This window comes from Saccoglossus kowalevskii, chromosome 13 (genome assembly GCF_978046115.1).
Source record: "Saccoglossus kowalevskii chromosome 13, keSacKowa6.1, whole genome shotgun sequence".
In the NCBI taxonomy this organism is placed as follows: Eukaryota; Metazoa; Hemichordata; class Enteropneusta; family Harrimaniidae; genus Saccoglossus; species Saccoglossus kowalevskii.
Genome location: NC_140653.1, coordinates 11,992,994 through 12,020,298, shown reverse-complemented (window position 1 = coordinate 12,020,298; position 27,305 = coordinate 11,992,994). Strand labels below are relative to the sequence as shown.

General features: G+C 34.2%; 1 protein-coding gene across 1 annotated transcript in view; it reads left to right on the top strand.

The window, feature by feature from the left end:
* Positions 1-27,305, top strand: part of LOC100372429 (ras GTPase-activating-like protein IQGAP1) — a 56,747-nt gene that overhangs the window by 10,593 nt on the left and 18,849 nt on the right. Inside the window, exons 4-26 of the mRNA XM_006818264.3 lie at positions 2,514-2,591; positions 4,406-4,482; positions 8,926-8,993; positions 9,271-9,362; positions 9,721-9,742; positions 10,280-10,458; positions 10,782-10,875; positions 12,033-12,193; positions 15,107-15,197; positions 16,789-16,952; positions 17,080-17,119; positions 17,992-18,155; positions 18,458-18,542; positions 18,815-18,978; positions 20,617-20,707; positions 20,966-21,139; positions 21,586-21,728; positions 21,903-22,073; positions 22,566-22,649; positions 23,473-23,544; positions 23,766-23,835; positions 25,068-25,154; positions 26,519-26,640. Coding sequence (XP_006818327.1) covers positions 2,514-2,591; positions 4,406-4,482; positions 8,926-8,993; positions 9,271-9,362; positions 9,721-9,742; positions 10,280-10,458; positions 10,782-10,875; positions 12,033-12,193; positions 15,107-15,197; positions 16,789-16,952; positions 17,080-17,119; positions 17,992-18,155; positions 18,458-18,542; positions 18,815-18,978; positions 20,617-20,707; positions 20,966-21,139; positions 21,586-21,728; positions 21,903-22,073; positions 22,566-22,649; positions 23,473-23,544; positions 23,766-23,835; positions 25,068-25,154; positions 26,519-26,640 — 2,493 coding nt within the window. The remainder of the gene's footprint in view (positions 1-2,513; positions 2,592-4,405; positions 4,483-8,925; positions 8,994-9,270; positions 9,363-9,720; positions 9,743-10,279; positions 10,459-10,781; positions 10,876-12,032; positions 12,194-15,106; positions 15,198-16,788; positions 16,953-17,079; positions 17,120-17,991; positions 18,156-18,457; positions 18,543-18,814; positions 18,979-20,616; positions 20,708-20,965; positions 21,140-21,585; positions 21,729-21,902; positions 22,074-22,565; positions 22,650-23,472; positions 23,545-23,765; positions 23,836-25,067; positions 25,155-26,518; positions 26,641-27,305) is intronic.

Genomic DNA, 27,305 nt, shown 5'->3' with positions numbered 1-27,305 from the left:
CGTCATCCAAACTCAGATTTGTTTATGTACAAAAGGAGAACGATATGGAGGTTGAGTTTAGTAATAGCTGTAACATGTAACGAAAGTTTGCGGTGTAACAATTATAATCAGAAAGTGTGAAATATTGATCAATTTTAAAGTAGCAATAGAGGTAAAACAAATTAGAAATTGATCTGCTAATCAGACATTTTCTAAAAGTTACTAAGCATGTTACAACAATCTGTACTTCTCCTGTAAGCTTTAATGTTAGTGAATACAATAGTGCATATGCAGTAGCAATGTTTGTCTGAGGGATTGTCTGATGGCCAATATTTTATTTTGTTTGTGATTTTCGCAATTTTTTGTAATTTACGCATTCTTGGGCAAGGTGAAATATACAGTTATTTAATTATCGTGAAATTGAGAAATGTCTTCTACATTTCAGGAAATGGACAGCAACGTTGATTAATTAACACATTCACTAAAGGTCAACTCTGCTGTCACTCTTGAATATTTAAATTCTGGCATTTATTGTCTCATTTTTGATAATCTCCCAAGTAAATGTTGGCAACAGGTAGGATATACGTTTGTTGATTTTAGACTCGCAGAGCCTCTCCTAAAACACCAATGCTTGCTATACAATAGTGGCCTATGGTGCTAATGTTATGCCTTTAAGTTTAAGGTTTAACAACCCCTTGGATCTAACATTTTTGAATTCTCTGTGACTTGAAATTAATTTTCAAAAGTATTTCATGCACTTAGACATTACTGTGTTTGTTGGCTTCAAATCAACCATTAGTGGGCGTGCATTTGATATGACCTCGCCCGGGGTCATTTGTGGTCACGCACTCTTGTTTCTCATAACTAGGAATCTTGAAGATAGTTCATCTAAAGTACAATGCGTCTTAAACACCACGCCTGTGATGCATCCAGAGTACATACAATTGGTTCTTTATAATCTTTATGAAGCTGCTCACCCATGTTGTTTTGCTCAAGGTTTGGGGCTGTATGACTGGTGTACCAAAGAGACACTGGATATAACCGGGTGACCTTACTGCTGTACTTTCCAAAGTCTGTATTGTGTCAATCAATAAATATAAATACTCTTGCTGTAGCACCGCAATCAGTCCCCCACTCCCTCCTCAATGCAAATCCGTCACTAGGAAACCATTATCAAGTGTATTTTGGAATACAAAATGTTTCACTGAAAAAAAATTGGGCTCGTCACATTTTCTGAACATAATTATGGTTTTCGGGATAACGCCACATTGTTAATTTCAGTATTTGGGTCAAACGTTTTTCTGAAATTTCTGATTGTTGACATTAATCACACATCCATTGTAACTGCATTGCATAAAATCCCAGACTTTGAACCAAATATTTACTGAAAATATAATTTATTGTAGTTGAATTTCATGAGTGCATAATGTCTGTAATGTTCAGGGGAAAATGAAGTACAATCTTGTGTTCCCCTCATAGTTTTTTGTTTTATTTTATTTGGTGAGAAATAAGACTCACTCAGACTGTTTATTCTGGATTACACATAAATTGTTGGCACTTTTGAAGATATGATTTAAATGAAAGATCTGCACAAGAAGATGAAAGGAGTTCTTCAATGTTTTTTGCTGTATTTTGGTACTGCATATATATGGCTTAATTATTCCCTGGGTTTTATTTTTATTATGTTGCCAATAGCTGGATGCGCTGTATTTTAAAACCCAAGGAAGTTAAACACTAGAATGGAACGTATTGTTTTTCCTCAGAAATCAGTTCTTCAGCTATTCTCGTTTTATTCACCCGCCACCATCCCCATTCTCCCCCATTAGGCTGGCATTAACACCAATTCGGGGGACTTCGCTTATGGGATTAGCTCATATCCCCCCAAGATCATTCATATTTTTCTTAGGTATATTTTGCGTGGGTTTTATTATTATTGTTAATTTTATTATTGTAATTACTAATATCTCATTAACGACTTAACAGGCAGCCCTCGCTGCGTCAATGTCTAAACTCGGTAGTTGCAGCCCCCGCTGCCTCTACCCATAACCTCTTAACTTCATGCAGCCCCCGCTGCATAACCATGGTGTAGCCGCAGCACTCGCTGCCTATACTTTTCAGTTGCAGTCATGCTGCAATCTGCCATTCCATACTAACATCATGCAGCTACGCTGCACCAACCAACATGTTTTCAGTCTTAGTCTAGTTTGTATTTTAGTTTAGAAATTGTAAGCCAGCTAGTTTACACCTGCTTTGTTCTACATTTTGGGGGCGGCACCAGGGACCATCTTATCAGTCTGTTATGCATTGTCTCACTTTTGTGTACGATGGTCTTGTGGTGTATTTGCCAAATAAATTATTGGTTCATGTACATGCTCTTGTGTTTGTGTCATAAATATCTAAAGTATGTTACTTAACCTGTAATGCCTAATCTGACGTACATTCCTTCTATTTTGCTTCTTTGTCTTTCTTCTTCAACAATAGAAGGAAATATGAAAATAGAACACAATGAACGTCTATTTCTTTTGTTATTGCAGACGCGAGGTTTACACTTCCGCCATACAGATAACATAAATCACTGGTTACGAGCCATGGAGGAAGTTGGATTGCCGAAAGTAAGTACAATAGTCTCTTAATTAAATATTCATTTATTCGTTTGGCTAGACTACAATAAAATAACCACGACATCATGGATGTACAATTACTATAAATACATTACATTACACATGTTCAACTTATTTACAAAAAATTAAAATTACTTTCTAATACTTTTAAAACTTATTAAACAATTAATCAATCAATTCAAAATGAGATTGACAACATTTTTTTTGGAAAACCTTATATGGGGAAAAATTGTAAATAGTGATTATCGCCACTATCATTGACTTCTGCTATTCACCACAAAATACTACATCATGTTTTCTAATCTGAGTATTATTGAATTTAATGAATATTAACAAGTCTCAGAAGTAATTTACTGACAACTTTAGATTGTAATATCTCCCATTGTTTTTGTCACTACCAAATTACCATGCTTCTCTTAAAAAAAACATTTTTTAAAACCAGTTTATGAGGTTTTACTGAACTTACAAGTATGCAAGTTTGTTTGTGTTGGTTTATCTACATCTCTTTAAAACCAAAGTTATCAGCTAATTAATGGGCAAGTTTGCTAACATGCTGGTCTAATAATTCTAATAAAAGATTTTTGATAATTTGCAATTATTACAATTTAATAGACAAAATACAAACAGTGTATATAATTCTAGAGAGATATTGATTAGAAATTTAATTGTGTTGCTATAAAGTTTATGGCTCTTCTGCACAATAAACAATATAAATGTGTGGAGTACCGGTAGTTGAATTGTTTGGAGTAAAATTATTTCCTGTTCAATTTTACAGTTCTGTAACATCTACAGTTTCCTGGTCTATCTGTGCGAACTTGTAGATATATCAAAATCGTTTGTTGACTTTATTAGCAGTGTTGTTATAAAGAAACTCCATATGTGGTTTATCACATGTAAATTGGTCTGATTACAGTAGAGCTTATATCCTGTTGCGCATACGCCCAGAACCGGATCACTATTGAGTTCCTCATGATAACAAATGGGCTTTCAGTTGTTTTTTGTCTGATATCCTATTCAAGTTTCAATTACTTGTGAAGAATTAACCAGTTGCGTTTCAGAAATATTGTATGGAGATTTCAACAATATGGCTGCCAATGCATTAAACTTTAAATCAGTTTTTTGCAAAGTAAATTCTTGTAACTTGTCACTAGTTATTTGGATTTACATCCTACTGCTATTTTAAAATCAGGTTTTTATGGAAGTACAGAATTTAATACTTAATACTTAATGTAGTGACGATCAAGTGAATAATCTGAGTTTAATATTGTTTTGTCTACTCCAAGACAAACTTTAAGTTTTTCACCACCTGACTTTCTTGCCAATATTCTCTGTACTTTTTCTTATTTTCTTCAATATTTCTGGAAAAGAACCCTAATTTTTGAAGTCAACAGAAAAAAAATTTCAGTTTTTACTCAAAAAAATTTGGCTATTTTTGTCTCAATCTTCTTTATAAGGGAAAGTGCAGACTATAATCTAGACTATTTTGTGAAATTGTGATGAAAATAGGGAACTGGTGTTGAAAAGGTTAAAATGAATGGGAAAGTATTTTTGTCAATAATGGAAAGGATTACTACCGGTAATGCAAGGGCAAGGTTTATGGCAAAAGGAATGCAACAATGCCTTAGCTGAATCATTTAAATAAGTATTAGCATAAGCTAGGTTTTCTAGATGAACTTTGTAACAATAATAAAGTCTTGTTTTAAAAGAACATGAATGTGTAAACTGTACCCATCACTATGACAACAAGGTGCAGAATTATTACCATATTGTGTGTATTTGTTAAATTGCATACCTTATCGTTACAGATATTTTACCCAGAAACGACGGATCTGTACGATCGAAAAAATATGCCACGTGTTGTTTATTGTATCCATGCATTAAGGTAGGTTTGTCTTATTTCCTCTTATGAAATAAGATTACTGTATCTTTTTTGCTGATTATTTAAAATTGCATTTATTGTGCTTCCTGCTTATGGAAGTGTTTTGCCACATAAATCACTGTCAAGGGCCGGGAATTGAGGCCTGTCCACCTGATGAATAAAGATAGTAAGTTTTTTTTTACTGATCAAATTGGGTAGTTAAAATTGACTAATGTCCAAAAAAAAATGGCTTTCAGATTGATGAGCTAATGAATGAAGATTTTATTTTAAAATAATGCCATAATTTATCTAATTACTTATAGAGACAGGTACATCATCATTTAGACAAGTTTTGAGTTCCGTAGTTACGCATAGAAACTTTCTTCCTGTGGTGTAAAAACTTTCCAATTTTTGTCTATGGGTTGATTTTGTTGCGTAATTGTTCGATAGCTAATCAGAATCATTACATGCTTTAACAATAGAAACAGTTCTTTAATTTACCACAGGTTGATATATGCGTTTCTAGCGGAGCAAATATGGTATATGGATTACGTGTTCATATGTACTTCACATGGCTTATAATATGAAAAATTTGTGAAAAAAATAATAATAATCTTAGAAAACTCTGAACTTCACCTCTGATCAATTTCAGATCATAAACTTGATGTGATTTCACTAGATTTTTAGGACTGGTATGCATGGTATTTAAATAAGTGCATATCAGAAAATACAATATCTGGAAATTGCCAATCGGCTCAAGTGATTGCAAGTCGCCAACCAAATATTTAAGTCTTTACAGTCTGGAACACAATTCAAAAGTATTTAACCTTCAGTCTTGATCACAGAAACTGGTGAAATGCTCCTTCTGGTGTCATAGTTATTGACTTACCCAGTTTTTTTTTTCAAATTCAACATGGAGAGATCATGATCGGCAACTTTTGACACATTGAAATTTGTTGAAATTTAAACGTTGACAGACGAATAATTCGCACATTCATACACCAAAATATGACGTACTCGGTCCCACATATGGTAATAAACAGATTATAGTTCATAGACAGCGCATCTACATTATTATGATCTGATAAATCTTTCAATCGATAATTATTGTTCCCATTCTCTCTCTCTCTATATGTGTAATTACCGTAATCTGATTTCTTTTCCTCTTGAAATCGTTTGATCGCCACTCGTAAACACTGTCTGGTATTGCTTGCATGCTTAGATGAATGGCTGGAAACAAAAGTCTAAAAAAATTCCATATCAGTTTTGTTGAGAATATTTAATGTTGACGGTTTGAGATCTTGAATAGTGAACATATTCCTTCAATGTTTTGCAGTGCACATAGCTCAAATACATTCAGAAATTTATTCTGGCCTGTGAGCCTGTTATGTGGCAAATATTTTAAGTAGACACTTTCTTGGAAAGGTTCCCAACTGGTTTTGATGGTAGTGGGGTTATTATGGGGGTTATCACCAGAATGCAGCACATGTAGAAGAGGTCAGTGCTCTCTCATACTGCTAGAGTGCCTTTTACCCGTTGAATGCCAAAGTCAAGTTTTGTCAATATTCATGATCAAGTCCTACCGGTATAGCAAGTGGGAAATTTAATGTACATGCATGTCAAAAGATAACAAAGAAATTATCGAAGATACATGATTGAGGCAGTGAAAATGTTACATGAACTTTAATGAAATGTTTTTGCCCTATCCTCTCGGGTCGATTTAAAATTTACAGCGATGACGATTTAATAATTTGTAAACAAGTAAACCGTATATTCTTTATTAAAATCGCATTTCTTATGAGGGCTATAGCCAGAAAATAGAAAGTACCTGTCTAAAAAACTTATCGAAATGAAAAATAGCAGTCCCTAGTCTGTAACCATAGACTTGTAGTCTAATTTTTGTTGATTTATGGTTATTTTGTAATTTACTGGTAATTTTCAATGAAAATTGGACAGGTTTGTAAAATGAAATTTTCAATCTGTCTAAAATGATTAGGTAAACAGGTGCCTGGTTAAACGTCTGTTTCCAATAGCAGCCCACATAAAATTGCATTTCTTTATGAAATATATATATGAAATATATAATTTGGATCGTAGACTCGTCTCGGTCATTTTCATACATGTATAATACGAAAATGCTCAGATTCTAATAAAGCAAGTACAGTACATGATCCAGCTTGCATATCCCAATTTTGGTTATAATTTCTTGCCAGGTATCTTGCATTACACATTGTAAAATTTGTTTCTATAAATGCACGTTATTTGTAGAAATGACGGTATTCTGCTGGTCAGTGTACAAGTATAGTATTGATGACTTAAAGGGGTACTAGGCTTGCATACCAAGTACGCTCACTTTATTCGCTTCCAGTCGATTGTTATTTTTCCCTAGTAATCCAATACTGTATAGTACTTGTGCAAACCTGTTGAGTTCTCGTATTACCTCAGTGTCAATATCAATCCACATCTATTTCGTTTGTTCTGAATTGATTTTTAATTACAAGTCTGACGTATATAATCTGCATAATGTGCAACAGGTTTTTAGCATAAGATAATCCTAAATTCAAATGTCTGCCTGGGATATGGAAATCTACAAATATTGTCATAGAAATGATACAAGGTCAAGTTTAATGCGAAGGTTTTAGATTTCAGTTTCAAACTACAGTGTCAAGCTCTTGCCATATGTTGTGTTTATTGGCAAATGAAGCCCATCATAAGTGAATTTCACTTTGGTATATCATGTTTGGTCAGTACACCACATCTGATCATTCATGGTTGACCCCCTCTTATGTTGAATCGTTTACTCAGCTCAGCTACCTCTATTGTTTCTTCAATTGTTATACTGTAAACCGTTTTAATTTTGCCATAGAAAAAAAAAATCAGTGGATTATGAAGCTTAAAATTTTGATTGGGGTCCTACGACATAGTATCTGTGACTTGTGCAAAATTTACCGTCTTTATGAATACTTTGAAATCGTGAAAATTTCTAGCAGTAAAAATTAATCAGTTCACAGTATTTTAGTTGTACGATGTGTTTAATCCACGTATAGCTTTGTCAATATATTCTGCCACTTTGAGAAATACACGTGTGATATTCTATGGTTATGTAATATGAATTCCAGTGATATGATTGGTTCTTACAATACAATACTGTCCATTAGTCTATTGCTGAACCCCCCCACCGGTTGGTCGCCATTATGACCTAATTTTGTGCTTTAATACTGTTAATTTTAATAAATGGAGATGAGATGGCAATAGCATTTCCATGTTCAAAGTGATAGGAAGGTGTGCAGACAAATTGTGCATAACAAATTGACCCGTTGTCCCAGAATCTAGGATTAATGCAAAGTATGTTTACTTGCATTTAATAAAATCATTAGTAGGGTAAAAAGGTTTGGCTGTATTGAATCGCCAACTATGCATGGTCATATTTATGGTTTAAATGAAATTACCGATACCGGTACTTCATAATAATAAATCACTGTCACAGTCGGGTATACCATGAGATATCACTTCATGACTCGATACAGGCGTCAACATTGAGGTGTGTAAAATCATTTCAATTAACATAATTTGTTTGAGGATTGATGTGTTCACAAGGACCACTGCAAGACAACAACTGTTGTTTTGACCGCAGTTTGCGTAATTTAACCACCAAAAAAAAAAATCTCATGGAACATAGTATACCGGAGGGTTGCGTTTTTCTCCAATACGCTCTATTTGTAGTATAGTGCAAAATAATATTGTTGTTGATGTCTGTTGACAGGAGGATTTACCTTTACTCTGTCTATGGTGTCTACTAAAGACAAAAAATCCTGGTATACAATGTATATGGTCTATTTCACTATGGCCTGCATAATTAAACATACTGCCAATCAGATCAGGCAATTAAAGAGCTGCTATAATGTAATATCGGGTTACCATTCTCGCATTGTGTATATCTGCAAATTAACTTTTATTACAAGAAAATTAAATATAATATTGTGTTCTTGTCGATATAAGTTTTCACTTTTGAATCATTTTCATAGTGAACATGGGTGAGGGAGAGAGAGGAAGAAAGAGAAGGGGCATTGACTCAGTATAAATGTTCCTCTCTTTCAATTTACATTGCTTTCTGTACATGTACAGTCATGAGTGAAATATTATATGGTCACTCGTGCAACCCAATATTACTGCATACACTTTGTTACATGTACTGTATTTACTTATAGACCTTAGAAAACTAAGGTCTATGATTTACTCAATTTAGTATATACCGGTATGTAAATGACAGAGGTGAGTCTATAGTCAAATAAGTTGTATTTTAATGAACAAGCATACATTACATATTGTTTCGGGTTTATATGCGCTTCTAATAAATAATAATTTTTCTACATGTATAAGCTTATGTACAAATGTATGCCTATTTTGTAATATTATTCATTATTCATTTGACCGTGATCCATGTCTTTTTTTTTTTTTTTTTTTTAGTCTTTTCCTGTTTAAATTGGGCATTGCACCCCAGATACAGAACTTGTATGGGAAAATCAGTTTTACAGGTAGGTTTGTCTGAGGGTGAGCACTTTATAGACAGGCAATTGCATGTATTATTGTATGACCAAAATATGAAGCTGAGAATGACACATTCAGAGAGATGCACTGCATTATCTACAAGTGTTTTTCCTGTTTGCTCTTGGATACAAGTATGTACTAGTATATCAGAAAACAGATAAAATTCCTTAAATCCCTTGATAGAAGTTGACATTTTTTTTATGACATTACTTTTAAATTTCCAATTTTCAAATTACTGATCTACTCTCGTGTTATTGTGTGTAGATGAAGAGATCAGTGCTATGAGGAAAGAATTGGAAAAATATGGAATACAGATGCCGGCATTCAGCAAAATAGGAGGAATATTAGCAAATGAGGTAAGTTGCTGACTTTCAGTGAGATAGAGTGGAACTAGGTGTGAATTTCTTTATGAAAAATGGAATAATAAATTTCTGGGATTGCTCCACATTTTTAAAAACTCTTTTATGTTCACAATTTTAATCTTTGTTTTTGTGACGAAGTGTCGTCGTGCTAAATTGAATTGATTAAAAGGCTGTTGTCATTACGGTCATATCGCTAAATGTGTTCGGATTATGTGTAAAACACATTGCAGTGCTATGCCTAGTAGTATGTTACTAATAACAAATGCTTGGAGTCGCGATGGAAAGTTCCTAGAAACTTTTCATTCAGCTTGTCTCAAAAATGTTTTATTTGACATGTGTACTTATTTTACAGATGCCTGTTGATGAAGCTGCATGTAAGTACATGTTTTTTTTTGTAACATAAACTGAACATGGAATGTAACATTTAAAATAGAAGCATGTCATGCACATTAAACCTAAAATGTAATTAACACTCACATAGAACATACATGATAATGTGCAGTATGTGTTTATCATATTAATATGTACAATATATATGCCACATCATGCATTGTATACATAAAATGCAACATAAACTGTACATAGAACATTGCACATTAACAGTATGTAGAATGTAAACTACACATAGAACATAACACTCGCCAAAAGATGCTTAAGATATGCCTGCACTAGTCATGGACTAATTTCAATTATTGTGATTTTTTGTTTTTCCCCCAGTCCTTATTATTATATTCCGATACACGAGACTTGCTCCTAAGGTTTTGAATTTTAAAGGGTGGTCGTCGAGCCGTGTTTTGTTTGATATGAGACGTGTACGTTAAGTGTAAAATGCATTGTTTTACATGACTGTCCTTGTTGTCATTTGATATTTGTGTTTTCATGTTTTAAATATTGTTTTCTTTCGTTATCAGTACATGCAGCCATCATAGCCATCAACGAATGTATTGATCGTGGTGTATTCCCGGACACTTACGCTGCTTTACAAAATCCAGCTGCGCATCTGTTGAATATCAGACAGAAAAATGATGAAAGTTATCAGGATGTTTTACTTACAGCTAAGCAGAGTAAAGCAGAGGCTGTGATGAATAAGGTTAGAGACTGTGTATTAAACTTGATTATATAGGAATTGTTAGCATCTGCAATTAATCACCAGTGTCGACTTACTTTTAGATAATTTTTCTTAAGGGCATTCCTTCAGTTATTTTTTTTCAAGACATAGACGCAAATCAATTATGTCATTGATCATACTCAGGCTGATGTTATCATTGAACGAGATTCTTTTTGTTGTAATCGATATATTTAAGATAAAATTATGAATTATGTAATCCATATTCAAGATTACATAATTTGCCTTCATTTCGGGAGGATGTTTTGTTCATATCCCGCCATTGGTAATGGTATCGTTTATTTCAGTCATTACGCGAAGGTGACACTTTCGAGGAACGTGATGTATACGATACATTGTTGACGCAAGCTGAAATCCAAGGCAACTTGAACAGAGTCAACTGTAAGTCATAGCCATGCGTTGTTCTGTTATCAGATTTCACTCCCGATATCTGCCCATTGTTTGATCATGCTTCGTCCTCTTCAGATAAATGATGTGTGTGTATTGTATAGGATGACTAACATCAAATATGAATTAATCAGTCTAATAATTATAATAAATGATTGTTTGACATTTGTAACAAAAGTTATTGTACTGTTATATGCATCAATGAACCAATTTACAAAAGAACAGGTGTTGTCTGACTTCTGCGCTTTGTTCATGTCATCCCTTATAAAGTGGGGTTGTCGCTTTTGTGAAATCAAGATTTATAATATAATGAATCTGCTTTCATTGAGCAAAGCACTGACTGATTGGTTTCAGATTTGAAATTCATCATCATTGCTCTAATAGAAGTGCATAGGCCTAATTACGTGATATAGTTGATCAAATGAAAGATAACATTTCCAATTTCTGATACACTATGAAATGAGGGCGCACTTCACTGACTGAAGCACTGATTCGAGAAGACATGTACGTTTACAGGGCTAAAAAAAAATGCATCTCTAGTGTTTTAATTTTGTCTATCTCGCTGTCTATTTTGGAACACAATGAGAAATTTATTATGGCTACACCAGATATCAATTCACAAAAATGTATTGTTTAATACTATGTGGTTAAATTTATCGTGAACTTTTCAAATTTGAAATAATACACTTGTATCTTAATGGGGGGGAAACGCAAATAATTTCTTGGAAAAACTTTATTTATTAGTTTAGATTTTTACTTTATAGACAGGAGAAACAGGCCATGCCAAAAAAAAAATTGTTCTGGTCAAAATTTTTTTTTTTTTTTTTAACTGGGGTGGTAGGGCAATTTGCTAATTTAATATATATATATTTGATGACGCACACATTTTGCAGGTTTTTCCAATTTGTCAACTCAGGATGATGTACAGGAGCAAAATAATTTAAAAGATCAACACCAGTGCTTGCACTGACCAGAAACTTTCTTTTCTAGGCCTGACCACTATGAAACACTATTGAAATATTAATACAACTCTGGTATAATGTATTTGTACAAATTTTCTTTATAAAAAAGAAAAGAAAATCAATTCTGTGATTAATTAATCATTCATTCATTCATTTATTGCTATACATATTTTCTCTCCTCTCATAAAGTACTCACGCAGTTAGACGTCATAAATACAGCCATTGATAACGGGGACGAGCTGGAATTGTTTGATGCGCTTTCATCTCCTGATGTGGCTTTAAGAGAAATCACAAAGGATAATAGCGAATGGTACCGGGATACGCTCGTTAAATACAAGCAGGAAATGGAGGTAAAATACGAGTTAAGCTTAAGTTGGTATATGTATAGTCTGTGGAACTAGTTGTCAGTAGTAACTTGATGCTGTGTGAATTCTACTCTTTCTCTATTTGGCTCCACTGTCATTACGTTCATTTTGTTGGTATTGTTATCTTTCTTCTAATCCATTCGCTTGATGTTTATATTTTTCTCTTTGTGATGTCTTGATTCTTGTCGGTAGATGCAGCGAGAACGCTAAATATTACCGATAAATGACCAATCAGAGACCGATACCAGAAAGAGGCTGCATATCAGTTTCAGTGCGCCAATTTTATTACTGTTTGATTACGTTCTTGGAGTTTTCACGAGCTCACGAGCTCAAGAGTGTAGTTTTTCGTATTGTTCTAAACTTTATTCAGTTGACAATAAATGGTGTCAGACGAGTTACATACTATAGACGTTGCGTTATCCATAAGTCTACAAATTGAACCTGCGCGGCGACGCCTGATAAAATACAGCTCAGTCGTCAAGCCACAATACTCAAGTAATTTTGCAATGATGCGTGTTACAACACACGTTTGCTACAAAGCTTCTTTAGCATTGGTTGATTGTGTGAATGCCCTTGTCGCATCTCGTCACCGGTTTTCAATTTATCTGAATGTTTCAATTTTTACAAATGTGCATGTAATCTAACCGTTCTTTGTTTGGAGACTTGTATCTGTGTATATGTATGAGTGAGAATGGAAATTATCACATCCAACGGTCTGGGAATCATTTACTTCTAATGAATTTGTCTTTGTTCACCGCGACTTTAAAAGACTGTGAGGAATCTGGCTATCCATTCACCAGTCGTCAAAAGAACTCCATAGCATTTTTGTTATCTAGAAGGGTTCTCAAATTTAAGTTCAGTGTTACTACTATAAGGCCTGAATTTTGTGACTTCAGATAATAAACATATAGTTTGTGTTATGTAGATACACATTCGTCTCCAATGACAAAAAAAAAAAAATTGGTATTATAATTTTTGTCATTACAAACTCCTCTGCCAGTGTACTGCAAGTATTGTCTGGCTTTTTTTTTCGTAAAGGTTTTTATTTTTATATAAAAAACAGATCTTTGTTCATGCTACCCCCAGTATACACTCTGTAATTGCACTTTTTTATTAGTCCCCGTTTGGACGCAGTCCGAAAACGGGGACTTATGTTTTGCCCTGTGTGCGTCCGTCCGTCCGTTCGTCCGTGCGTCTGTAATCACCTGCATCTCGAACATGCATGGACCGATTAAGTTCAAACTTCACTCATACATCACACATTATATGGGACATATGCACATGCATTTTTTTCATGATCCGATTAACGATAGCCGAATAGCGGCCATTTTAAGGCCGAAAATGCATCAAAATCGCACATTTTCACCATTCCGGACCCGGATCTCAGTTATGCATGGACGGATTTTGTTCAAATTTGGTACATACATTAAACATAATAGGACCTTGATGCACATCATTTTTTTTTTTGGATCGGGTTCGAAATGGCCGACTGGCGGCCATTTTGTTTTAAAGAATTCAGTTCTGGATCCGTATCTGAGACATGCTTGGATTGATCGAGTTCAAACTTCACACACACAAGGTACATCATGGCACAAATATGTATGTGCATTTGTTTCATGATCTCATTAACGATAGCCAAATGGCGGCCACTTTAAGGCCGAAAATGCATTGAAATCGCACATTTTCACCATTCCGGACCCGGATCTCAGTTATGCATGGACGGATTTCATTCAAATTTGGTACATACATTAAACATAATAGGACCTTGATGCACGTCATTTTTTTTTCCGGATCAAGTTCGAAATAGCCGACTGGCGTCCATTTTGTTTTAAAGAATTCAGTTCTGGATCCGTATCCGAGACATGTCTGGATTGATCAAGTTCAAACTTCACACATAAGGTACATCATGTCACAAATATGTATGTGCATTTGTTTCATGATCTCATTAACGATAGCCAAATGGCGGCCGCTTTAAGGCCGAAAATGCATTGAAATCGCACATTTTCATCATTCCGGACCCAGATCTCAGTTATGCATGGACGGATTTCATTCAAATTTGGTACATACATTAAACATAATAGGACCTTGATGCACGTCATTTTTTTTTCCGGATCAAGTTCGAAATAGCCGACTGGCGGCCATTTTGTTTTAAAGAATTCAGTTCTGGATCCGTATCCGAGACATGTCTGGATTGATCAAGTTCAAACTTCACACACACAAGGTACATCATGTCACAAATATGTATGTGCATTTGTTTCATGATCTGCTTAACAATAGCGGAATGATGGCCATTTTAAGGCCGAAAATGCATCAAAATCACGTATTTTCACAATTCCAGAACCGGATCTCAGTCATGCATGGATGGATTTTGTTCAGATTTAGCACAATGTGTTGTACATATGCAGGTGCATTTCGGTCATGATCTGCTTTGAATGTATATGTCACTCAAATATGAACGGAACGGGGACGTGTCATTGACAATGACTTGTTTTAACTAAATCTTAAAAAAATAATAATGGTGAAAACAGTACCGGTTATATATAGTAATTTACTGTCCCTTTTACCCTTTTCACCACCAGACTTTCTCGCCCAAATTTTTCTGTACTTCTTGTATTCTTCAATATTTATGGAAATGAACCCTAATTTTGGAGCCAACAGACAAAATTTGAATAAATTTTCAGTTTTTATTCAAAACAATTGGCTATTTTTGTACCATTCTTCTGAAGGAAAGTGCAGACTATAAACAAGACTATTTGTGATGAAAAGTAGGAATTGGTGGTGAAAAGATTGGATTAGTATAGAGTAATCCTCTTAAGATAAATATTGTTTTCCTGCTGTGTTTCAATTACTGTCCCATTTCATGTTCCACCTAATCCCTAACATTTTCTCCCATTACAGGCCTCTGGTGGAGACATAGTTTTCTTGGAGAAAGATGACATACAGAAAACAATTAACACAGCCAATACAAATGCTGTTCAGTACAAAAACTGTAAGTAATGATTTAATTTGAAAAGGCTGTCTGACTCTTGTCTCTGAATGCAAAGTAGTAGTACTGTTCAAGTGTTAATCTTGTATTATGTTTTCAGCTGGCATACCGGCTTTATCTCTCACTAAATTGCCATTGCAATCAGGAGAATTTGTATAATAGGAGTTTGATGGGAATATAGCAAAGTACATTGCATGTATTCAGACAATTGCAATACGGGTCAGCTCTGCTATATATCAGCCAAAATGATATGCTGACCTAATTTACATTTATTATGATTAGGGACATTTCACTTGCCTGTTTTCTTGAGGTATTATTATTATTATTGTCGGACTTGGCACATTGGGGAGGTTCTATTAGCCTCAGCAGACTGCTCACTCATCAGCATACAATGTAATTTGTGAAGTAGATTCTGTTCTAGACCACCTAACACAGTAGATTCTGTTCTAGACCACCTAACACAGTAGATTCTGTTCTAGACCACCTAACACACAGTAGAATGGCATTCTATCAGATGGGGGAAGCTTAAAGGCCCAGGTATACTATAAATACGGTTCTAAACAATAGAGATTATTTCCTTGCTTGTCACGCTGTAGTAAACAGCTCCAGCCAAGCCCCGGTAATAGCGCGTTTTCTCGAACTTACAGGTCGATTATGTCATGCCAAAGTGGATGCATGTGACTATGAATATCACAGCAGTGACTGTGTAGTATTTATGACAATAAATAGTGTACAAGCTGAGATTTTGGCGAATAAAAGTCAAAAACTCGAACCGGGGGAAAGGGACACGCTACTAATCTTGAATAATTAACTACTGTCAATCAAAGTCACGTGATGTTGGACCGCTGAAACAGGATGTGTCATAGGCTATGCAAGTGATTAACAACACTCATTAGCATAGTCACACCTCCAATTCACACTTGCCCCGGGGCAAGTGAATTGGGCCTTTAAGTATTGATCCAATCTGATTGAAATCTGATCTTGTTGGGCCTTTCTTCTTCTTTTTTTATTCTTTTAGTTGGATTTTCTTACTTCCCTTTTTTAAATTTTCTGACTGTGAAAGCTCAAGATCTCAAACGTCTCCATAGAAGTTCTCTTTCATGAGATTATAAATGACTGGTTTCGTCAACTAATCAGAGAAAGCCTTGCATACAGTGATTGTGCAATTTATGTGCAAACGTTTAAAGTTTAACCATTGCTGTATATAAAGTCCTGTCTGATTGGTTATTGAAGTTTGTGGGAGTTAAATGAGGTTCCTCAGATATTTTGGCATTCGTGATCAGACAATTAAAATACAAAAATTAGGGAAATAACTGGGAAAAAAAAAATGATAAAATCACAATGAAAAAATAGTAAAATGTCCGATATAATCTGATTTTAATAGGATTGCTATTGATTCTAAGCACCGTTATTGTCCTCTCTGCGTGTTACCAAATAAATCTAAGCATCATCATCACTGAGTAGTATATTTTTTTTTCCATACTAGTGTTGTTTGCTACCTAATTGACACTTTTTGCATAAAGATATTGATGATACATGCCATGCACAACACATTGCATTCGGCAATGATATTCAAGTGTCTCTATAATTACAGTGGTTACGTCCGTGTCTACTATCAATGGCTGTATAGATCGTGGAGTGCCTGAAGATACCATTGCTGCACTCATGAAATCAGAAGCCATGTTACCAGCCGTCTTACCTGAATATTCACGTCTGTATCAAGCTGAGCTGGCCAATTTGAAAAATAACAAAGATGGGGTATGGATAACTAAAAACATTTCAAATTTACGATTATTAGGACTTGAAGCTTGTAGTTCATTACCAACAAATACATTTCCAGCAGCTGTTCTATTTTATAATTGTTTTTATTTCTTTGTTTTTTTAGAAACAGTTAACGCATGACGAGTTGGTGTCGTCTGTCCAAAGTAAGTATGTTGTAATTGTTTGTGTAAGCCGTGAACAACACAAAGTTTTCTAAAAAAAATTGATTTTATATATCATGGGCAGATTATAGCACTATGAATGATGAAATTATTGTCTTCGTAAATTCAGCACCAAAGTATTCAACTAATGAAATGTAAATAATACCTGCTTGTGGAAACATAATTGAGCAAGGTTTATTGTCGTATTCCAGATTGCAAAAATGTACAATACACTCGTGTGGTAACTGGCATGAGCCAACCCCAATTTTTTTTTTACAGGCTCACTCATTTGCATTGTGAATTTTAGAAACGTGCATTTATTTTGCTATCATCTCGTCATTCCCCTTAGTTACTACATCTGTATTATAGATGTAAAATCTTAATTCCTCTAATTATTATTGCATACATTAATATAAAAAATTGTTTTGTTGATATGACCATGTCAATCATTTTCAAACTTGTTAATTTCGTTCAATGTGTTAAAGCGGGTGCAATCAAGATTCGTATGGAAGTTAGCAAACTCCCTAGTAAAATCCCTATGAGCATTGCGAAAAAGCAAGAGACTTTCTTATTGGCGCTATCAAATGATCTAATGTTATGCAAACTCTTTGCTACATTTTGTGACAATCTCACTTCCCATGGTGCCACTTGATTTATTTTTGTCTGGGTACATACTATGGCTACGTTGTTGTCATTTCAACATTGTTGTTGTTACTAAACAAAGAAATTTGTAAATTATTTATACAAATTTATTCAGTCACTTCAACTGTCTTGGGGTTGATGATAAGGTCTTTTCCAGGAAAGTTGTAAATTACCCATTTGAATTTTCTGTAAATTTTTACGATCGAAGACCGCTTGTTTTATATTTATTTTAGTACTGAGTGCAATCGCTAACATCAATAAGTCAATTGAGAGAGGGGACGCCAATGAGACATTATTGACATTGAGTAATGACCATGCAGACATCAGAAGTGTGGATGATTCTCTGCAAGACAGGTACCAGGAATGCCTTACCACTAACAAAGATCTTAAAACAAAGGTTGGTATGCTCTGCATCATAGTAACTATGTAATTTTAAATTTATTGTATTTTTCTGTCATGTTTGTCAAGAAATATGATCATTAAATAGAGTTTTAGTATTTCCTCCAGTAACTTGCACAGGGTTTTTGTTCACCTGCCTCTCGTTGAATGAGTGGAATCAAGGTCAAATTAATGTTTTAAATCGGTGATATTAGACCAAACTTTGATATCTATGTGAATTGTATTAGTTGTCTTGGTGCCATCTGTCATACTTGGATGTGTTCTGTACTAGGTTACTTTGACGTTTCTTGATTTCCACAGCAAGAAGACTGTGAATATTTAACACATAATGAAATACAACGAACTGTTCATCAAGTCAACAGTGAATTTCAAGACGAACAGGGTCGTAAGTTCATCCATTAATATTACTGCACACACGTGTTAATTTTCCCTCCCAGATCTGACACTTTTTTGGCCAATCTTGAACTTCAGATAGACAGTACCTTCTCACCCTCATGTTAGAGCCTGTATACTCCTTTTATAGAACGTTACTGATTTATATGATATTGACTTGCCATACACATTTTAATATACAAGCATATTATCTCCTACATCACATTAAAACATATACTGACACACAGTCTCATCGAGTTTGTATACTCTCTGCATCTTGGGTAGGTATTGTGGCAATTGGTACGATTAACGAAGCCATTGATAGCGGCAATGCATCTGAGACTTTAGCGGCACTGTTACTACCATCCGCTCATCTGTGTAGAGTTGAAGACAAACAGAAGGATTTGTACCAAGCTGTTCTGGTCACGGAGAAACAAGACAAGGCTGCGGTAAGTTGTGTTTTTCCATTATCTTGAAAAGTAAATCTGCTTATATTTTAATGTGTGTACAGTACAGTTTAATATGCTAACATGATTTTTGATACAGAGAACCCCCAAAATGAGAAGCAAGGTCGTTGAACTTTCAACTTATCATATCTATACTATGGTATGAATTGAGTTAATATATATGACAAATGATGTCTGGCTATTGATCCTTCAATCTGCTTCAACTATTGTAAACTATCATTCAATCATCTCTAACAATGATCCTTCAATCTGCTTCAACTATTGTAAACTATCATTCAATCATCTCTAACAATGATCCTTCAATCTGCTTCAACTATTGTAAACTATCATTCAATCATCTCTAACAATGATCCTTCAATCTGCTTCAACTATTGTAAACTATCATTCAATCATCTCTAACAATGATCCTTCAATCTGCTTCAACTATTGTAAACTATCATTCAATCATCTCTAACAATGATCCTTCAATCTGCTTCAACTATTGTAAACTATCATTCAATCATCTCTAACAATGATCCTTCAATCTGCTTCAACTATTGTAAACTATCATTCAATCATCTCTAACAATGATCCTTCAATCTGCTTCAACTATTGTAAACTATCATTCAATCATCTCTAACAATGATCCTTCAATCTGCTTCAACTATTGTAAACTATCATTCAATCATCTCTAACAATGATCCTTCAATCTGCTTCAACTATTGTAAACTATCATTCAATCATCTCTAACAATGATCCTTCAATCTGCTTCAACTATTGTAAACTATCATTCAATCATCTCTAACAATGATCCTTCAATCTGCTTCAACTATTGTAAACTATCATTCAATCATCTCTAACAATGATCCTTCAATCTGCTTCAACTATTGTAAACTATCATTCAATCATCTCTAACAATGATCCTTCAATCTGCTTCAACTATTGTAAACTATCATTCAATCATCTCTAACAATGATCCTTCAATCTGCTTCAACTATTGTAAACTATCATTCAATCATCTCTAACAATGATCCTTCAATCTGCTTCAACTATTGTAAACTATCATTCAATCATCTCTAACAAGAAATAATTTTTTCAAAATAGTAAGCAGTAGAAAGTTTGCATCTGAATAGCCATTCAATCAATAACAGCAAGTTTTATGTATTTTGGTTGCTTAGAAACCATTAACATCACAATGTAATTCTTGTAAGCAGGGTTGGGGTTTTGATACACAAATCATCAGTGTTGTAATGCAGTTTTAGGCAAATGTTTTACTTTGTGTCTGCTTCAGTTGATGTTGATTTTGTATTGTCCACATTGCCATGGATACGATAAATTCATGTCCTCATGAAGCAAGACAAGATGTAATTTTATATTATATTAACAAAATATGACATGCATACATAAAATTACAAGACATCTCATTGGGTTTTAAAGTCATCCCTCTTTCTATCACAGAATCAATACTTGTACCCCCCTCCCCTCCCCCCAGTATATGGCAATCAGTGAACGTGAAACTCATCAATTACATGCAACTTTAATAGTATAACTGTAGAGCATTCTACATCAATTTAATAAATGCAATTATGTACAATTAATATGTACAATTAGTCATGACTGAACTACATTTTTTGTTTGTAGAGAACTCAAGACCCGGCCGCTGTTCTGTGGTTGGAAGAGATTCAGAATGCTATTGACGATGCTAACAACCAAGCTTTAGAAGCCAATAAATGTAAATTACAGTTATTTTATTTCTGCTTGTTTGTTTCTTATCCACTATACACATACAATGGATCAGGCTAAATTGACAACATTTACGTTACGGACAGGACTGTAGAATGTGAAAAGTACTGCAAATTCCATCAAGAAACATGATATGTGTGATGAAGATAATCCTCGCATTATAGTCGATGGGAAAGTCTCAGCAACCTCCCCAGTAGATGCATGACTTTGACCTGATGTTCTTTATTTTATTTCTTCTCCTCACCAGTGGCAACTGGGTTAGCTGCTATAAATTTAATGGTGGACGATAGTAACACGTCTGCCTTGCTTCAAGCTTTGAAGTCGCCTGATGTATTTCTATCTAGCGTTTCCCCAGAATGCAATCAAGATTATTTGGAACATTTGAAATCGATGAAAGAAAAGAAGAAAGAGTTGAATGGAGGTACATACCAATAATAAAAAAAATAATGTAACTACTGTTATTCATCAAACACTAATTTTTTTGATCTCCCATCACACACCACCCCATTCAAAGAAGTAGGTGTTTTGAAATTTGGAATGATGTATAATCTACTGAGTGTTCATGAACCTTTTATTGTGTATCAATACAAAGTTAGGAAAACAAATTTTCTGTTTCCTGCTTCTGCACACTTACCCTCCTGCTAAATTGTTTCAATCTAGTCTTGAGTTCTTGTCCGCTTCAAATCTCGAGCGATACAGAATCAAGTGTTTCTGGGATTGAAGAACAAATATGTTTTCTAGATCAGTACTGCTATATTTAAAGCGCCTCATTCTGAAATTAGTTGACATGTGAGATTTGGTGAGTCGTGGCTCTTATTATGGTTATGTAATGGTTTTTTTTTTGGTTTTTTTATTTCTTATTTCTAGAGATGAAAGAGAATGGATGGGTGTGTCACTCCACTAAAGATGGTATCCCATTCTACTTCAATAATATGACAATGGACTATACATGGTTACCACCGACAGACTTCACACCACAGACGAGCCAACTGAGTCGTGATGAAATACAGGCAAGGATCTAATTTATTAGTCTGATCCATTGTTCACCATTGCTAATCATTTAACCTAATCCATTGGGCTAATCCATTGGGCTAATCCATTGGGCTAATGATCTAATCTATTTGTCTAATCATGTGGACTAATTCATTGAGTGCAACCCTAAGATAAAAAGATATTTTTTGCAGAATGTTGTACATAATGTTACAGCGGCGCATGATAGACAACTGTTGTTCAAATCCAACGAGCATTTAATTGTAAAACTACAATCGCACACACGAGGTACATTGGTCAGAAAAGAATACAAGAAAAGAAAGAATTTTATGTTTACACAGTTACCAGCTATCCTGAAAATACAGGTTTGTCTATTTCTATACGAGATAAAAGCTTTTATATCTACTCTTTTCATGTGTCGCAACCAGATTCATCAATGCTACATTTAACTAAAGTATTTAGTGGCCATTTTCTTTGGAATACCCCCTTCTGCTAATAAATGCTCAACTACATTGACGATATTTGCTTTGTTGCATGGTTCTGACAATAATATTCACCCTACAATTTTTCTATTAAATGCTAACTAAACTACTATTTGGTACTAAAAACCAGAAAAACAAAACAAAACATTGATGCCTATCTCAAGTACTTGAGGCAAAGAGGGTGCATGTTCCTCCTGATTTTTGTTTTAAATTCTAAGATGTTTCTGATAAAGGCTGTCCTCTTATAGTGGTGGTACATTTCTTTTGTTTTTATTATTCTATATCTACATCTGCTCTGTTAGCTCGTATATCAATAATATTGTACAAACTTCAGGAATCGTCAAATGTTACAATTTATACACGTTTCATTTGTAGGCTTGGTGGAGAATGGTACTTCAACAAAGAACCTATCAGGGAAGATTAGATTATTTAAATAGTCAAGTTGATACAGTTACCAAGGTAACAATGTGATGCCCTTGTTCTCTCACCTTCCTATGTCTTATTATTGACATGCATTGTTCTCATTTTGGATTCAGTTACCTTAGACCTCAGCATTTGCCGTCTCTTGTCACTAATTTGACATCACAGACAACATTAAAATGCTGCATGCTGTATTTTTAGTTTACCACAACTCTCAAAAGTATTGGGGCAGCATTGTTAGCAAACTTGCTCACTAATTTGCAGACAACTTTGGCTTTGACAAAGCAGTTTTAACCAACGTAACAAATTTTGCACACTGTTCAGTACATGTAAAACTTCGTACATTTTAATATATTTTTTTAGACATGACTAGCATTTGATGGTGACAGAATGAAGCGTAATATTCAAATTATAGGTCATGTACTTTATTCAAAACCAAAGTTGGCAAATTAATGAGAACGTTTGCTGGCTTGTTTCCCTAATACTTCCGAGACTTGCTGTAAAATAAAACTCTCTGGTTACTTGGCACTCAATACAATATGAATGTGTGCCACTGTGAAATATGTTCGCTGTTTTGTGCAATGCATGATGGGAACACACAGGTGGTATTTAAATCAGGTTTTGAACAGCTCATACTAGTATGCATTTAAGACAAAATAAAACTTGTACATACTCAGTTATTAGTTTTTTGAGTTGAAATATTTCCCTGCATTTTGACAAGCCTCTTTCTAACACAACAATGTCTGTTTCATTTTGTGAAACTCCAATTGTGAAGTTAAAAATTTGCATAATTTAAAAGTAATCATAGAACAGGAAATAAAGTAACTTGTGCTGACATCTGTTGTTGTCTGTGTTATTACAGCTGCAGGCCCTGGTGCGAATGTTATTAGCCAGAAAACACTTCAAAGAGCGTCAACAATTCTATAGAAATAATGTGAGTATGAACAAATATAACACCAGTTAGTGGTGTTGATGATGATGATGATGATGATTGCAAAATATATTGATCATACCCTTAACTGTACGTGTTACTGATTAAATGTTCATCATAATGTGGCTTCAATACTCTGTATCAATATTTTCTTCATTTCATAAAAGTTAGTTATATTCATGTTACTGTGATAACTGAGGACTATTTCATTGTCGACTTTGCAGGAAGGTTCGATCATTAAACTCCAAGCCTTTTTACGTTCAAACAAAGCAAGACAAGATTATTACGCCCTCAGTAAGTATTTAACCCTTTTCGAGCACCATCATGTTTCTTAACAAAATTTTCATGCAACAGTTTGTCTGTTTTTATGTTTTTGTTGTTTTTTTGATACTTTTGGATTAAATAAACATAATTTATAGACTAAATTGTTAATCAAAATTTGTGAATGATGGCAAAATGCCAGACAACACCCACAGGGGCCTGACGATCTATTCGTCTCAATGCATGGACGTCTATGGGACCGAGCGACTATGTCCCGGTACAGGACATTGTCCTTGCTCAAAATAATAGAAATTTATAGAATAAAACAGTTTAGTAATGTAAAGCAAACATGTTATTAAATTTAATCATCACGTTCCGAAACCACAAAAATCACTAATACTTGTTTCCGGCCGATCAGCTTGCACTATATACAAGACAAGCGAGGAAACAAAATGTGCACACATTTTTCTAGCAGCCGAAAATCACTCCTTAAAATACAAAATACCTTGTCCAAACCAGTTACGAGTGCTTATAAGACACTGAACTATCGCAAAATGTTGTCAGATTACATATAAATCATATATTTTTCCAGATTTTATGCATTTATGATGAAATTTGACAATTTCTATTCTCTGTGATACCAGCCTTCAGGTTGTGTCAATCTGTGCATACGTGCACGCCCTCAAACGCCAGGACTGCATTTCCTTCAAGTATTAGTGATTTTCGTGATTTAAATCTTTATCAGCTGTATATTTCACAACAGTGCCACAATCGCCAAATTTATATAAAAATAAATAAATAAAATTTGTTCAAGCAACGAATCCACTGAACAACAAACGCAATTTCTCAGGTGCTGTGTGTGATGCAGGTAACCTTTGTATCTTTTGTACTGACAAAGAAATTGAAAATAAATATCACTTTATCATGTTATGCCATTCTCACAATGATAAAAGTAAATCACTATATGAAGTTTGCACGACAAATTTTACCATTTCATGACTCTTTTGGCAAATGACAAATTTATATTTCTAGTGGCGAAGATATTAACGTGAACATTGCACATGCTAAATTTAACAAAATAAATACTGATACAGAAAAACCTCAATTCGTAGATATATTTGGTAGTTTTGTTGTTTGTATTTTATATTGTGCTGTATTCTGTTTTGTGTTTTTGCTATTTAATCGTTTTCAGTTCCTCCTGAGGAATGTTTTCAATAAACATATCCTCCGCTGTGGCTTTACCTTAATGTTTTCTTTTCTTATAGTGCATTCAGAAACACCATCTGTGTCTGTTGTGAGGAAATTTGTTCATCTGCTCGATAACAACGATGCTGATTTGCAAGAAGAATTAGGTAAATGAACTCTTGATTGTTTTACAAAAGGCTACTTTTATTTTCTAGAGAATCCTTCCAAAGAGAGATTTGTATTTGTAAAATTGAAATTCTAGCTGTGAGTATGGGGCATTGTTTACAGTTTATAGGGGAACTTTAACTACTTCCATCTCAATCCTTTGAATGCCTATGTCGACTTTTGGCACCATTTACATATTAAAAGTTTGTAGTTTTTTCAATATTTTAAAATCAGATTCTGATCAAGACAGGTAGCAAATGATTTCAGAAAAAAAACACTAAAATTTGCAAAATGTCACATCAGAAATTTAGAGGGAGAAATTATGGTGCTCAAAGAGTTGATCTAATTAGATGAGATTTGATAAAATTCCCGTAGCTCTCAGCCTGCAAATAAATGATAGATGTGAACCAGACTCATCAAAGTCAAGTTACAAATACCTTTGTGTTCTATCAGAATTGATTTACATTTTACCACTTTCACTCCTTGAATGCAAAGGTCAACTTTTGTAATCTGTTACAAAAAAACCCTGCCTTCTATGGTGGTGGTACAATTCTTTTGTTTTTACTATTCTATGTCTGCATCTGTTCTATTCACTAACGTTTTTTAGCTCCGCTGTCGACTTTGTCGAGCGGAGCTTATCATATGAGTGATCGTCCGTCGTCCATCATCGTCGTCCGTTGTGTACCTTGGTTAGACCTCTCTTAGATTTGTTCATTTCATCTTGATATCTTCAATTCTCTAATTTTGGTGAATATTTTTGTCATTTTTGGTAAAAAGTGATATTTTCGACTTCTTGTTAAAAACCGCAAGTTCAATTGCTTTGATATTATACATATATAGATATCACATGTAGACCTTTCTCAGATTTGTTCATTTCGTGATGATATCTTCAATTCTCTAATTTTGGTAAATATTTTTGTCATTTTTGGTAGAAAGTGATATTTTCGACTTCTTGTTAAAAACTGTAAGTTCGATTGCTTTATACTATACATATTGTTCATTTTCTAATGATGTCTTCAGTTCTTTAATTGAAATGTGCATTGCTAACAGTGGAGCTATCTCAGCCAATAGGCTGCTTGTTTTAAAACAATTGATGAAGACTTGCGTTCCATGGAAGACTTTGTTCATTTGGTCCAAAATTAATAAAGAAATCATGAAAAACGCATAAAAATGTGAAAAGTGTTGCAGCAAATTTTGAGAGGGAAAGTGTTCAAACTGTTGCGTCTTATGAAAGTGACTAAACAAGATTGCACTTTGCAACAATGAACCATTGAAATAAAAAGCATGCTGCATCGGGCCCTTTTATTTGTGGTACACTAATAAAGTAAGACTTATAATTTGGTGTTTTCTCTCTTTTCAATACTAGACTTACAAAAACTACGTGCTCAAGTAGTAACAGATATTAGATCAAATCAAAGATTAGAACATGATTTGAATACAATGGATATCAAAATTGGTCTGCTTGTACGAAACAGGATCACCTTGCAGGTTAGTTGTTTATTGTTAAACTTTGTTGAATAATAACACTGAAAATAATACAATTTTAGGTCTGCTTCTGATAACAACGTTGTGCAGACCAATTGTCTGCTTCGCTTCTACTTGCCTCGTTGGTTGATGAATCTGTAAAGCCAAAAAAAAAAAAAAAAAGTTTTTAAACTCAAGATGCTTGAAATAAATCTTTTGTTTTTAGCTCCGCTGTCGACTTTGTTGAGCGGAGTTTATCATACGAGTGATAGTCCGTCGATGTCCGTGTCAATGTTTTACTTTTTAGACTTCGAGCCTGAATGCTTTGATACTTGGTGTATATGTACTACATGTGGACCTCTCTTAGATTTGTTCATTTCACGATATCTTCAATTATCTAATTTTGATGGATATTTTTAGTAAAAAGTGATATTTTCAAATTTTTGTTGAAAATCACAAGTCCAATTGCTTTGATATTACATATATAGGTACTACATGTGGACCTCTCTCAGATTTGTTCATTTTGTGATGATATCTTCAATTATCTAATTTTGATGGATATTTTTAGTGAAAAGTGATATTTTTGAATTCTTGTTGAAAACGGCAAGTCCTGTTGCTTTGATAATATACATATTGTTCATTTTTTAATGATATCTTCAGTTCTTTAATTGAAATGTGCATTGCTAACA